This window comes from Typopeltis vanoorti, chromosome 9 (genome assembly GCF_054136105.1).
Source record: "Typopeltis vanoorti isolate ZY-2024b chromosome 9, IOZ_Tvanoo_1.0, whole genome shotgun sequence".
NCBI lineage: Eukaryota > Metazoa > Arthropoda > Arachnida > Uropygi > Thelyphonidae > Typopeltis > Typopeltis vanoorti.
Genome location: NC_143557.1, coordinates 143,935,846 through 143,952,063, shown reverse-complemented (window position 1 = coordinate 143,952,063; position 16,218 = coordinate 143,935,846). Strand labels below are relative to the sequence as shown.

General features: G+C 34.8%; 1 protein-coding gene across 8 annotated transcripts in view; it reads right to left on the bottom strand.

Annotated features, from left to right (window-relative positions):
* Window positions 1-16,218, bottom strand: part of LOC150103650 (uncharacterized) — a 374,591-nt gene that overhangs the window by 141,148 nt on the left and 217,225 nt on the right. For 4 of the 8 annotated variants that reach the window (XR_016548860.1, XR_016548859.1, XM_090398370.1 and 1 more), the window contains exon 11: window positions 14,420-14,607. The exons of 3 other annotated variants lie outside the window; for them this stretch is intronic. Coding sequence is in view for 3 of the 5 variants with exons in the window: in XM_090398370.1 (XP_090254496.1) it covers window positions 14,420-14,607 (188 nt within the window). In the remaining 2 variants the exon portion in view is untranslated. The remainder of the gene's footprint in view (window positions 1-14,419; window positions 14,608-16,218) is intronic. One more of the 8 variants, XM_090398371.1, reaches the window with a different exon arrangement.

Genomic DNA, 16,218 nt, shown 5'->3' with positions numbered 1-16,218 from the left:
CTAGTGAATAAGTCAATCTGTGCTCTTAGAGAATACAGAGAGAAATGTAAGACAACTAAACGCTGTGTAAAATTAGCTAAACAAAAGTCAAGGGAATACTTTGGCAAGAACATAGAAAATAAATAACAGGAAGATGGTGAGATATTCTGGAGGCTGTTGAAAAAGCTCAGAAATGGAAGAAAGAGTGGTGTAAAAGAAATTAGAGATGATAAAGGTGACATGAAAACTGGAGAAAAAGATATCCTTGATGTTATTTGCTAATTTGAAAAATTGCTAATGAAACAATCAGTGACAGCATAGTCTTATGTGAAGCAGCAAAAGAATTGTCAGTGCCCTTGATCATTTTATTCAATTTGAGTCTTCGGTCTGGATTAGTCCTGAGGGGATGGAAAGAGGGGAAAATAGTACTAATGCATAAGGGAGGTTCCAAGACTGCTGTTGCAAATTATCAACCAATCAGCATATCAGGAGTCGTTGTCAAGGTTTTGGAGAAAGTAGTCAAGAAAAGAATACAGGAATGGATAGATAATAACAGGATACTGTATGGGGGACAGAATGGCTTTGTGAAGGGTAGATCATGCCTCACTAACTTGCTCACGTTTTATAACACAGTGACGGTTGAGCTGGTTAAGGGTAATGGGTTTACAGTCATACTACTGGACCTTGCTAAGGCCTTTGACAGGCTACCACATGGAATTCTAATCAGCAAATTGCAGCATATGGGTATGGATATAGGGCTGGCGAGATGGATAGCAGGGTGGTTGACAGAGAGATATAACAGGGTAGTTTATTCAGGAGTAGAGTCCAAAAGACAGCCTGTGACTAGTGGTGTGCCGCAGGGTTCTATTCTTGGACCACTATTTAATTTGTTCATTAATGATATCAGAAAGGATCTGAGAGGAACTGTTCATTTGTTTACTGATGATGCAAAGTTGGGTAGAGCAACAGTGAATGCACATGATGTCAAAATTTTGCAAGACTGGATAGATTTGGATAGATTGGGGAACTGGGCTAAGGAGAATGGATGTCAATTTAATGTGGCAAAGTGTAAGGTTATGCATTTTGGGGTGAAAAGATTAGTAGCAGTATACCACATTGGTGGAACTATACTCCAGGAGATTGACGAAGCCAGGGATTTAGGGGTGTTGGTGAATAGGGAATTGAAGTTTAGGGGGAACATTGCAAAAGTGGCTAAATCAGCTCATCAAATCACTTGGATGCTGAAGAATACTTTGACGAGCAGAGACAAGCAAGTTTTCGTTCCTCTGTATCGAGCCTTGATAAGACCCCATCTTGACTACTGTGCCCAGATCTGGATGCCAGGGTTTCTTCTTGATGGAAAGGAGGTAGAGAGGATCCAGAGGTGAGTGACCAAGATGATAGCAGGTTCATGGAATGAACCTTATGAGAACAGTTTGAAGATTTGTGGGTTGCAGACATTGGTTGATAGGCGGCAGAGGAGCGATATGATTGAAACATTCAAATTACTGAAGGGTATCTATAAGATTAATTCAGAGGATATTTTCCAGAACAGGTCTGGTGATGGGAGGACACTAGGAACCATCAATGGAAAAATGGGCAAGAGTGTGGTTAGTAAAGGTGTTACAACTAGGTTTTTTGCATGGAGAGTGGTGAAAGAGTGGAATAAGTTGCCAGAGTCTGTTGTGGGTGCCATGACTATGAGTGGGTTCAAGGCAAGGTATGATAGATACTGTATGGAAGCTGAATAGTTGTGGACATGATGTTTAGGGCATCCCTAGAGGAGTCTAAGGACTCCTTGGAGTTGTCCGTAATAATAATAATAATAATAATAGTGGTAAAAAAACACTGATCAGGCAAGCAATCAGGAATACATAACCATACTTGAAGTAGAAAAAGCCATCAAAAGCCTGAAATATGGAAAGACAGCTGGAGTAAATAATATTCAACCAGAAATACTCAAGTATGGAGATATAAAAGTCTTACAGTGGCTGCACTGCGTAGTTCAGAAGGCCTGGACAAAGGGAAGAATTCCAGATGATTGGAGTAGAGATCTCATAGTACCCATATATTAAAAGGGAAATAAAACTGAATATAAGAATTACAGAGGTATTTCCCTACTGAGTGTTCCTGGTAACATTTATGCAAGTATACTTGAGAAATGGTTGAGAAGGATTGTGGAAGGGAAACATGGTGAAGAACAAGCTAGATTCAGACCAAATATAGGCTGTCAGGATCAGATTTTCACCTTATGATAAATAGTTGAAAAATCATGAGAATATAACAAAAATCTGTATTTAAGTTTTGTAGGTCTAGAAAATAATGATGAAACAATGTCTAGGAAACAATGAAACAAATTTTTTTCAAAACAATGATGTCCCACACTGTTTAAAAAGGAAGACATTTAACCAGTGTATACTTCCAATCATCACATATGGTTGTGAAAATTGTCGCTAACAAAAGCACTGGCAAATAAACTAACAACAACTGAAAGAAAAATGAAGAGGTTGATGCTAGACATCACATTAAAAGATAAGAAGTGAAACACACCTGGATAAGAAGCCAGACTCACATCACTGACATCATTCTTCACCATAAACGACTAAAATGGAAATGGGCCTGACAGGAGAGAAAATGCACGATGGACTACTATAGTAACGAACTGGATTCCAAAAGACGGGAAACAAGGTCGAGGACGTCCTAAAAGAAAGTGGAGTGATGAACTGTCAAAAATTTGCAGAAAATGGCTGAAAAGAAGAAGAAAGAGGTCTAGAAAAAGGCATATGACAAGGTGCCAAAAGAAAAGCTATTCAAAATGTTACAGTTATGTGGTATCAATGGAGAATTATATCAAGCAATACTTAGTCTTTATTTGAGTTGTAAGTCAGCAGTTAGAATTGAAGGACATATAGGAAGATGGTTTGATATTAAATCTGGTGTCAGACAAGGATGTACATTATCCCCTCTGTTATTCATTATCTAATAGGGATCACAGTATGAAGGAAAGTGATATTAAACCTGATATCAAAATTATAGATGTTAATCTCAGCCCTTTACTTTATGCAGATAATGTTATACTTTTAAATAAATCGGGTACAATTCTGCAAGATTCCCTCACTAAATTGAATAACTGTTATAATAGATTTGTTATGAAGGTCAGCAATTACAAGACAAAGACAATGAAAATAGGCAGAAATGATGTAGAAAGTAATCATATCACCAATTTCAGATTAGTTAAAAATGGGAGATATACTTTAGAATATCAAGCTTTGATCAGTCATTCCATTAAACTCTAAAAATGATGAAAATTAGAGAAGATGGATGAATGAATTCACCAGACTAATGTGTCAACAGCCAAAGAACCTTCCTAGAATGATAATGAAAATGAAAGATCCCCGATTTAGTATTTGCTTAGATCTTTTAGAGGGTTATAACTAGACAGTTGGACTCCCTGGAGGTGTCACATAATAATAATAATAATAATAACAATATTTTTAAATGGTGCTATTACTGGTGATGACACGCAAGTAACTTCTATCGATAGGGTCTATTGATTAATCATAATTGGAACAGAAACTTAAATCACTTCCTGTATTTAAAAAAAAATACAAGGCTTTCTATTATTATAAGAATGCAATGACTTATCAAACACAACAGATAAAAGATGAGAAATATTTTATTATCAGTATTTCACATTCAGTTTGAAATAAATATTAATCCTGCACCCAGGAGGTCCTGTACCATGTATAGGCAAGTACTAAAGGAAAAGGAACCCTGTTGATATATATATTATTATTATTTTTTTTTGTAGTAAGCTAGAGTTTGTAGTTCGTGTATTGAGGCTTAAGTGCTGTGAGGACATCATGTTGGAGGCTTAATGGATTGTATACAGGATGTTGGCGATGTCAACATGCTGTATACAATCCATTCTCCTTTTTCTCTTTTATTTCATCTGATTCTGTTCTTAGGACAGTCTTTCAACAACTACAAACTCTTCATGTTGGAGGCTTAATGGATTGTATACAGCACTCAGAAAGGATTAAAACAGAATTTAATACTTCCTATATTTCATCTCAGTCACTGAGACATCTTCAGGGATTACAAAAAATCTAATGTAACACATACACAAATAGCACACAATACTAAGTCAACCACGACTCTAAAGTTTTATTTAGGTGGAGAGCCCTCATGGGTGGTTGTAGGTGGCTTGGAATATAAGGTGGGATCACTGATGATAAGTGTTTCACAAATCTTAGGAAGCTTAATGCAACCGTATTTGTTTAGATTTGGTTGGTACTTGAGAGCTGCTGCAGATTCTAAAAATAGTCTCTCTTTTTTGAATTTGCTGTGGTGGAGCATGGTTTTTTTTCCGTGAGATCCTGTAGGTTGTATCCAAGACATGGTCAGTCAGGCCTGGCTGACCATAGTCATGGTTGCAGATGCATGACTGGTGTTCCTCTAGGTGGATGGTTGCTGATCTGCCTGTCTGTCCAAAGTATGCCAGCTTACAGGAACAAGGTACTTTATAAACTCCAGGAACTGAGAGAGGAGGGAGCTGATCTTTTGAAGAACAGATAAGGATAGCAAGTTTTTGGTAGGGCTTAAATGTTGTGGTGGAGCATTGTACTGTGTGTAGGTTATACTTTTTTTTTAAATCTTGGCTATTTTTTCCAATGTACTACAGATGTAGGATATGGTGATGGCATTTCTGAACTCTTTCTGAAGAGATGGCCAGGGAATGGGGGGGGAGGAACTTATTATTTTTTTAATACTGTGTTCGCTGTACCCATTGGAGAGGAACATGTGTATGTGGTCAAGCTCAGTTGCAAGGGCAGTTCCACTGGAACAAAGATTGCGGGCTCTCTTGTTTAGAGTTTTAATAATGCCATATTGTTGACCGGGGTGGTGGTGGGAGAGTTTGTGAATGTATCTGCTTGTGTGTGTAGGTTTTCTATATTCGATATGAAGGAAAGTGTACCATTAAGAAGGCATTTAACTAAGGTGTCTACAAAGGGTAAACTGTTGTTCTTTTCCCTTTCCATTGTCATCCACATATCTTAGGCAGATAGAAGGTTTGAGATGGGCTGAGCCTATGGCACATTTTTCAAAATTTTCCACATAAAAATTGGCAAGAGGAGAAACCCATGGTAGTTCCCTCTATCTGCTTGTAGATTTTGTTCTTCCAAGAAAAACAACCAAAATTGATGGCAAAGGAAAAGAGATCAAAGATGTCAGAAGGAAACACGTTTTCTAAGAGTGTTAAGGTATCAATTAAGGGAATATTGGTAAACAGTGAGGAGATGTCAAAGCTTACCAATATGTCTGTGTTATTTAAGATTAGATTTTCTATTAGGGTTTTAAATGGGTAGAGTTTTTTATATAGGATGTGGAAAATCCAGTGAGGGTGGTCAGAGAGTTAGCTAGCTGTTTTGATAGTTTGTAGAAAGGTGCGTTAGTGGCATCTACTATAGGTCTTAGTGGGGAATTGGGTTTGTGGATTTTTGGTAAACTGTATATTCGGGGAGACAGGAACAGAAAGGTTTGAGTTTTTTTCGTAATGTCCGGAGGCCAGGAAGATACTTTTTTTAAGCAAGTTTTTTAATTTTTTAACTTGTATTTTTGTGAGATTGTGGTCTAGTGGGATGTAGGTAGAGCAATCTTGGAGGATTGCTCGCACCGAAAAATCTCTATTTTTCGATGCGACACTGAAAAAAGTGCCGGTGCTAGATGTAATATATAATATCGAACACGGGATCTGTCGCTTGACGCCGGAGATAGCAAATAACATCAGACTTGACATCGCCAACATCCTTGCCCAGTCTTCGTCTCCAAAAAGTAATTTATCGTCTGGCCAATGCACTGCTCTCAGGAAATTACAGTAAGACAAAAGTATCGTCATCACAAGAGCAGATAAGGGAAATGCCACAGTCATCCTTAATGACATGGAATACAATCGAAAAATGGAGATTATCCTTCGAGATCTCTCTACCTACATCCTACTAGAACACAATCACCCACATTGTTGGCTTAGTATTGTGTGTTATTTGTGTATATTTTACATTAGTTTTTTTGTAATCCCTGAAGCTGTCTCAATGACTGAGATGAAATATAGGAGGTATTAAATTCTGTTTTAATCCTTTCTGAGTGCTGTATACAATCCATTAAGCCTCCAACATGAAAAGTTTGTAGTTGTTGAAAGACTGTCCTAAGAACAGAATCAGATGAAATAAAAGAGAAAAAGGAGAAGCAGGTTCACTGAATTTGTAGTTATACTATAAAAGCATGGTGACAGCCATTACTAGGGTGACCAACTCTCCCATATTTCCCAGGAACTCCTGTATTTTGGCTAATTTTTTTGGATCATCCCGGCTCCCGTATTGATCTTCAAATATTCCCGTATTTTTCATATTCAATCATTGTCGTTAATTTTTCAATGTATATTATAACTGACAAATACAATTCTACACTAATATCAATAGTTTGAAAAATTCTAATCAATACAATTCTGTTCCGGCCAATGAATATACATGGGTGTTCAGGCAAAGATGTTATATCATTGCGTTGATCTTGTAACCTTTGGGGCCATTTTAATAATCGATACCCATTCGAAATAATCAAATTGTTGGTAGCGATTTTTGATATACACTTCTGGATTTAGTTTGTCTATTTCCTATCTTGCGTTCTTATCAGCCGTTGTGTCTGCATTCATTCTCAAATTATTTTCAGTATCCTTGAACATCGAGTGCCATAGTACATTTTCGCAATGGATAGTGATGGTGAAACGGGAAGTAATAATGTAAAAAAGGCAACCAAAAGAGAAATGTAAATATTTGTGTTTTTATCTGAAGAAATGGGAAGAATAGTACTCGTGGCTAAAACCTGTGCCATCCAACGTTCACAAAGCTAATTGTGACATTCTAGCACTGAAGGACAGAAACGGAGAGAAAAAGATAAGAAGACTTAAACAACACTGCAGGTGAGAAAGATGTTTCCTCTAGTGGTGAGATATTTTGACCCTCTAAGTGGCATAAAAACAGGCTCCTGGACTTCATTGAGCAAGCTGATGAGACAGCTAACACCGTTCATAGCATGATAAAATCTTCCCTTGATGAGCACAATTTAGATGTAAAAAATGTTACTTCATATTGTGCAGATAATGGACACGGGAATCACGGGAAACATAATTCTGTAATGAAGCTGCTCGCAGAAGACAATGAAAACATGGTTAAAGCAAACTGCTGCAATCATATTTTGCATAATGCAACCAAACATGCCTCTGATGGATTGGATATTGATATTGAAATGATAGTTTTAAAAATTTATGGACACTTTGCAGTATCTGCAAAAAGAAGAGAAGAATTAAAATCATTCTTTGATTTTCTTGAAGCAGAATGGTCTGAAATTCTTCGTCATGTTCCTACTCGGTGGCTTTCTTTGACAACAGTTGTAGATAGGTTAATAAAGAACTGGTTACGTATTAAGAGTTATTTTAAAAGTGTCAACGACTGTCCAACAATCTTGAAAAAACAATTCACTGATGAGGATCCAGAAAAAGAGTGTGTTGTTGAAGTATACCTTAATATTTTTCTAGCATTGGTGCTATACTTGTTCAAGCTGCCAAATCCCTTGACACTGCAGATCTTAGTATCATTGAATGCTACAGTACAATGCAATGTTTAGGTAGTAAAATTCAACAGAGGGTTTTTTGCTAATGCCACTGAAAAAATTTTAAACTGTATGACTCCAGCCCTACAAAAAAAAATTAAAGATGATTTTGTTAGTTTTTACTGAATTGTATGAGTACATTTCCAAGATTTTTGATTTATCTGATGCAAATCCCATCTTGTGCCCCTAAATTTGGACAGTGAACTTTCTTTCAGGCATTTGCAAGCCACTGTTCAACAATTTCATATTGATATTGTAAATGAAGATAATCTGTATGAAGAGTTTTGTAGTGAGTGAGTGTTGTGAATATGGTGAAATCAGGAAGTACTGAACAAAAGTGGGTGAATAAATTTACTGAATTAAATAACAAGAAAATCAATGTTCCAAATCTAGGTAAAATTTTAGGCTTTGTGTTAAGTATTCCAGGCTCAAATGCCCACACTGAAAGAATGTTGAACAATATTCTCTCAGTGTGAGTCCATTTATCTGTCCATTTATTGTTCAATGATGATCAATAAATGGACAGATCAGAGAAATCAAAGTAGCTTAGAATTAATTAAATTAGAACTAATGGTAGTGATCAATTTTGATTATGATTGTAAAGAGTTTTTGCAGTTTGCACAAGGAGACAAGAAAATCAAAGCTGCTGCTGCATCTGTTGATAAATATAAATAAGTTTAATCTAAGAAGTATGGATATTTTAATTGTAAGTATAAATGTTTAAAATTATATTAAATATTTTGATATGCTATAATTTAAATTGTTATTTGTATATTTTAAATATAAATCATTCTATCAATTAATATAGGATTCACATCCCAAAAATTTCGCTAAAATTTGTCGTGACCCAATCTCCCTTATTTTCTTGTTCAGAAGTTGGTCACCCTAGCTGTTACTCATATTTTAACAGGCTTAGTGGAAAGCAGAGGAATGATAGTTCAGTGGAATGATATCCATGAAAGTAAGTAGCAGTAAAACAAAGACATAAGACTGAACCAGATTTTTCATGTAATAACAGCTCAGAGGGCATTATGAATTTTTAAGATGGTTTTTGGTGTACCAACCCAAACATAAGAACAATACTCTAAGGCTGAGGAGATCTATAAAGTGTAAGTCTTGAAGGTCACAAATAGTATTTTGAATGAAAAAGGACCCAGTACTTTGAAGCTGAAGAAGCTAATGATAAGTTTATGACAGGAAAGTCTAGACTTACCTCTAGACTTTACCTGTCTATGGAGAGAAGTTTGATTCTGTCTACTGATTTGTGTGTTATCAAAATTAAGGGAAGACGAATTCACATCCTTTTGGGACAGAAAAAGGAAAAAAAACAACAACTATAGTTTGGTATCGCTAAAGGTGACTAGAGCTGTTTTCACTTGATTGAAGAATGACACAATGGTCTGTATTTAAGATACTGTTTTGAAAGATCTTGAAGATTGGGATGTTTGCTTAATGCAAGGATTGTCAAATGAGTAGGAGACATGGAGTGTACTATTATTATTATTATTATCTGAGTCCCTGATTCCCTGAATACTACACATTGTTCAAACTAGCTGTCATACTTTCCCTTAAACTCATTCACACTAGATGCACTCAACCACTTCAAGAGACAAACTATTCTCCTCACTCAATGATATGCGAGAGAAAAATCTAGCTCTTATCCCTTTCTTGACTGTGAACAAACTTAAAACTTTCATGGATGCCCCCATGTTCTCTCCCCACCTTCCACATAACAAAATATTTCATCAGACAACATCCTATAACTCCCATTCAAAAGTTTATAGACCTCTATCATATCACTCCTCTTTCTCCTGTTAACCACAGTCTTTAGTTCACATGCTCTCAATCTGTCCTTATAAGCTACATTCCATAATCCTGATATAATCTTTGTAACTCTTCTTCGTACTCTTTCCACAGCTTCTTTATTTCTTGGAACCGGAGACAATATCTGCAGTAGTTAAAGTGCAGTCTTATCAAGACCTTTAAAGAGGCAAAATGACTATCAAATCCTTACATGTCAAGATTCGTTTCAACATCACAATTATCTTCTGAGATGCAATCTTTGCTATGTGACCTTTGGACTTCTAATTGGTATCCACCATAACACCAAGCTCCCTAGTTTCATCAGCTTCTTATAGCATAACCCCACTAATATAAAATTCTGCTGGAAATCTTATTGTGCCGGCATAACTTTATACTTACTAACACTGAACTGACAGCCATTATCATTTGCCCAAATTTTCAGCTTAGTCATATCATTCTGTAAGTGCTGGATATCAGTAGCATCCCTGATTGTTGTTCCCAACCTTTGCATCATCAGCAAACAATTGAACATCTCCTGTTAGATCTCTACGTAATATTATTAATGTATAGATTAAACAATGGTCTAAGGACTGATCTCTGGGGTACAGGGATCAGTTGTCCTGTTATAGCAAAACTATGGATAGGGTTATTGGTCAGCAAGATAGGGTCAGTCATGTATAACAGGTATATATGACATTAACAAGTAGGTGGCATTAGAGAAGAAGCTCAAAGAGAGGAAGACATCCATCATAATATGTAGTGAATGATCAGAGAGAAAACTGGAAACTCAACTACAGAGTGGAGAATAGATCAAAGAATGGCTATTTGCTGAGGAGGCTTTGAAGCCTAACCAACCAAATGTTCTGGAAATATCAAGAGTACCAGCATTGGTTTCTCCAGGCCATTCCATATGGGAAGTATCCGAATAGGCACAATACAGACTAGCAGTCATGGATCTGGAGTGTCAGAATCTATACTAGTTGTGTTGTCAATTATTTATTAGTGAACTCCAATACTGAAATAGTTCACTGGTAATGACCTCTGTTGTTTCAGAGAGGACTAAAGGACAATGTGACAGTAGTTTTATTGCAGATATTTTAAACCCCTTTTTCGAATTTGCTTTTTTTTATTTATTTAAACTGGATGAATATGCCAGCCTGGTTGGCTGAGTGGCTAGTGTATCTTCTCTCCAACCAACAGGGTGCAGGTTTGAATCCTACCATGGGCATAGATGTCATGATTGTCTTTAGGCAGAAGATGAATATGGCAGGAAATGCCAAGTATGAGACCACCATCCTGCTTATTGGAAACCTTAAGTAGCTTGAAAAAGTTCAATGTTTGATTTCTAGAGCAGATTTCAAACATTGAACTTTTTCAAGCTACTTAAGGTTTCCAATAAGCAGGATGGTGGTTATCAATGAGTACTGTGTTATAAAATGTGTGTTATCAATGCGTACTGTGAAACCAAAAAAAAAAAAAAAAAAATGTGGCTTGAAATCATCAGACATAACCTTACATCAAAATAATGTCCTTACATGGAGATAATGCTAAACACTCACTAGATTGAACAAAAAATTTCTATGTTTCATTAGATAATCATGTCATTTAGTTCCCAAAAACATCACTTAATAGTGGTCAAGAATTTAAAAAAAAAACTCAAAGACCGGTTCAAAAAGGGATCATTTAAGGGTCAAATCCAGATAACTGGAAGGAGACCTCGACATAGTCTTTCACGAATGTGGAGAACTGATGGCAACTTCTGATCTAATATCCAATCCTGATCTTCACATGGTGTGTACTGTTAGTAGATATCCACTGGACACTGAAGAAGCAAAAATGAGCTGGAAATTTGGGAGTTAGACCACCAAAGTGTACTCTCTCTTGGCTTAAACTAGAAATAAACCTGATGGTAAAATATAACAATATTTCATGCCAGGTGGAGCATCACCTGGTTTAAACAAAGCCCCCAAGGAACAAGGCAAACAGTGCAAAATCAATTCCAGGAAGATCTGAAAAACTATCCCATGGATGCACTTGGTATTACCAAGACAAATAATAAAACAGGTGAAATAAAAAATAATAATAATAATAAATATAGGAGATGCTATATTCAGGCAATAATAATCAAGGAAAGAAATGAGTAGTGACAGCATTCAAAGCTAAACATAACTGTAATTTCAAGCAGAGATACATGAGCAAACTTTAAAATGGGGAAATGGACAATGAAACTTATTTGTGCCTATTTCCCAGATAAGTCTTTGACTCCATGAGGTCTTGGGGTAATAATAATAATAATAAAGATATGCACAAGATCACATGAAGAAAAGACTAGAAATAAGAAGTCTCACTGAATGTATCATTGTTGATAGTGATATCTTCAGGCAATTCATGTATCCCGAATCATGCTGATTCAGGATACATGAATATACAGAGGATTTGAAATTAAAAGTCATTATCACTTTCTTTTAAGTAAGAGAAAAATGAATATTGCATTGAAAAGAACAAAATGTAAGAAACTTTGAAAAGAATTAAAGATGAGCATATTTTTACAGGCAAATCAGTGGTGATATAATATTTAAAATAAGGATATTAGGAAAGAACTTGACATTGTTAGAATTCAGAAATGTGTTAGAAGACTTTAAACAGAATGAGGGAGGAAAGGTTAGAAAAACAAGTGTTCTTTTCATAAAAGAACACTTGCTGAATGGTAAGAAAAAGACCTAGAGGAAAACCAAGATATATGTGGATGATATAGTAAAAAGAGAGAAATATAAGATCTGATAATATTGGGATCTTGACAGATAACAGATTCATTTGGAAGAAAACTGTCAATAGGAAGTTAGTAGTGATGTAAGTTTTTCATTTAGCACTATCATAATATCCTATACATTCCTCTGAGAATATATATCAGAAATTTAATGATGATGATGACTTAACATTGTTAGCATTTAAGAATGTGCAAGCAGATCTCATCTAAAATGGTTTGGTCACTTAAACAGAATGGGAGAAGAATATTTAACAAAACAGATGATACGAAAAAAGACCCAGAGGAAAACTAAGATCTATGTGGATGATATAGTAAAAAGAGAGAAATATAAGATCTGATAATATTGGGATCTTGACAGATAACAGATTCATTTGGAAGAAAACTGTCAATAGGAAGTTAGTAGTGATGTAAGTTTTTCATTTAGCACTATCATAATATCCTATACATTCCTCTGAGAATATATATCAGAAATTTAATGATGATGATGACTTAACATTGTTAGCATTTAAGAATGTGCAAGCAGATCTCATCTAAAATGGTTTGGTCACTTAAACAGAATAGGAGAAGAATATTTAAAAAAACAGATGATACGAAAAAAGACCCAGAGGAAAACTAAGATCTATGTGGACATAGGTCTTAATGTTATTCAGTAAGGATTGCCCTTGAATACTAAAGTGTCGATAAGTAATAGACTACTTTGGAGGATGACTGTTATTTGAGAATTAATAATAACATAAACTTAATCAACATGTACTCACATATTATCCTGTACACCCCTTGAGGGTATATATATCAGGAAACTGATGATTATAATGACAAGTTCAAATGTCAAGATCTGAGTGTAGGCAACTAAAATTCTCTAATATTAGAGAAATATGCAGATATTAGAGTATCTTATATCTTAAATATTTCTGATTTTATTCAAAACAGATATTACTTTTCAGCCCACCTATGTACTGCACATGCACTGAAAGCAGAATACATGAAAATCAAAAATACAAAATCATATGAATAAAAGAAATGAAAAATCTCATTGCTTTGAAAAAATAAATGATTATAATTTCTGCTTCACCTCTCTTGGTGAAAAATACTGCTTACTGTTCTGGAATTCTATGCATTATTCAAAACACTGCCAATTAAACAAGACCCTACTCTATTACCAAATGAGAGGAAGAAGTAGTCAATGTTCCTCAGATTGCAAATTTTTAAATCTGCTTTAGATATTAATAAAATAATAATATAATAAGCTAACACCTTTTTATTCCCTTATAGGGAGTAGGCAGGCTTTTAAATCCTATCTAGCTTTTGGAGACTGAGTGGGCAGTTCAATCTCCACTGGTAGCTGGCCCATGTCTATCACTAATTATATGCAGCCATCGATGAAGAGACTGGCAAACAAGTGCTGCCATCTCTAACAGGATATGTTACTGGCTGAAATAATGTGGGTTCTATGGTCGATTTTCTTGAGTTTACAGGATGAAAAACTTGAGTTTCCTGTAGAAAAAACCTGCTTGCCCATGCCAGAGATCAACTAACTTGAGAACCAGTTGAAAAAAGGCTTAGAAAAAGTTCCTCCAGTCAGCGACTAGACTTGAACTCCTTCAAGCGACTTAGTGCAGAGGATGCAAGCAGCACTTCCACTCAGCTAATGTTTTAATAATGTGTGATTCTTGGATATTTTTACTATCTGTGAATATGTAAGCAAATAATCTAAGGTGATGCCATTTCTATAGAGTAGGCAATCAAAGAATAGCTAAACATCTATGTAAACCAATAATAGGAGAGAGATCAGGAGGTGCCATATATAGACTGAGGTGGTTAGAACTCCCTTATGGACAGAGGACTAAGGGCAGATCAAGTTAGATATGGAAGAATAGTGTTAATAAAAAACTACTAATGAATCATTGGTTACAATGGATCTCTAAAGCATTCCATTTCCCAAAATGATGAGGAATAGTTAGTTTTTAAATTAAAAGCCTATTTTTTTGTTTGTTTTGCTATGTGTATTTTTTTTTTCAGGAGAAAATAACTAATTTTTTCTTATAATTGTAAATAAATTTATAAATTTAGCTCTTAAAAGTAAATGCTACTGTAAAAAAAAAAAGCTATCACTAGACTATAAATTTAGACAGTTTATAAACATTTTACCAGACTATATTTACAGTTCAAACAGCCCACACATATACTAAATTATGCTTAACATACTTGCAAAATGAATGGAGGCATTCTTGCAAAACTGCACCATCTCCCTTTGAAATATCCATAAAACATATTGGGCATTCGAAGGCATCAATATTAGCCACCAGATCTACATTATCAAGTTCAACCAAATCATGATAACTATTCTTTGTCTTACTTTTCTGATGAGACTGCAGTCCTTTCTGCAGGAAAAACTAGGGTTATAAAAATGAAGTAATTTATAATTAAAAAAGTATTATTTATTGTCTTTAACATCTGTATTTTAGTTTCTTCTTTTATTTGATCTTTTGCACAAACCGCATATTTAATGAAATGAATATATCTCTTGATATATTTATTATTAAGCATGGAATATATTTAGTTGTATACAATCTGTAACTCTATAAAGATTATTATTACTAAACAAGAGAGAAGCCCTGATTATGTGTATAAGAACTGTAAATTCATTATAACTAGTTCTGACTACTAAAAACTAGAAGCTCCAAATTGCATTGCTTGCAAATCAGCATTACCTAGTAATAACTGAGTACTGAAATATAAAGACTTTTTTTTAAACCCAAAGCAAAGTGATGACAAAAACCCACATCTGAGATACATTTCCTAGTATTTACTGATATACATAAGTGTACTGATTATTGATGCAAACAATGTTAAAAGATTCATTTTATAGATTCATTTTATAGCTTACTGGCTATAAAACAACAAAGGATGTTATATCCCCTTATTTTCTATATTAAGGTGCCAGAAAACTAGCCCTTTTTGGCTTTTATCTTTACTAAAAGATTCATTTGTTAATGTGATGGCTGCAGTTTTATGCAAAAACAAGGATGATTTGTACAAATTAGGGACCAAGATAGGTAGGTATTTTACAGAAATTCTATTCCAGATCTGAATTTGAACCTTGCAAGCAATATTTTATAAACATGAGGTGAGCCAAGAAAAATAAATATCACTTAGGGGTACAGCAATGTAGACCACTATCCAAAATATTGTTCTTCAAATGAGATTTTCAAAAGGAAGAAAATTCTAAATGTCACGGTAGCATTTCATGCAAAAATGAACAATATTTTCTGGCATTCCTGTATTTTGAATAAAAGATTAAACATTGAGATTTCAACACTCTTCTCTATCACATATTTTGAATATCAGTACAAATAAAGGTCTTCAGATTTCTATACTAGTTACTACAAGGTAATACCATTTTTTTTTTTTTTTAAATACAGTTTGAAGTCTTAGTTATTATGGAGTTAAAACTAGTTATATTTACTGATGTGCATGTGAGTATGTATATATAAAACATATATGTCAACTTGCACTAAATTATTCTGGAATGATGAAGCAAATAGTATTAGAGCAGCCTGTTCAAATACAGTATTTTAAAATTTCAGCATTTTAAATTTCTGTTGGCTGGAAGGCATCCTGAATATATAAAAGGGATAAAAGGTTTGTTTCTTCTAGGGATAGAAAAAATTTAACAAAGATAGGAAGGAAGAATAAGAAATGTGGGAAAAGTGGTGGTGGGGGCTAAGATAAAAAACCGGAAAGCAAATCCCCCCCCCCCCTCTCTTAAGTAAAAGTAAACAGGCTTTTTCATACAGATTGGCTATCACTGAAGCATTGGAGAAATAGAAAGAAGAGAGTGGTCATATTCCTTGTTCCTACTCATGAATGTTGGGGTGTAATTTTGATAACAGTTTATCTCACTGGAGGAAAAAAAAAAAAAAGAAGAAGAAGAGGGAGAATTACTGTTCTGCTGTTTAAAAGAGGATCATGAATTTCATTTTGAATATGTGCTAGATGGGCAA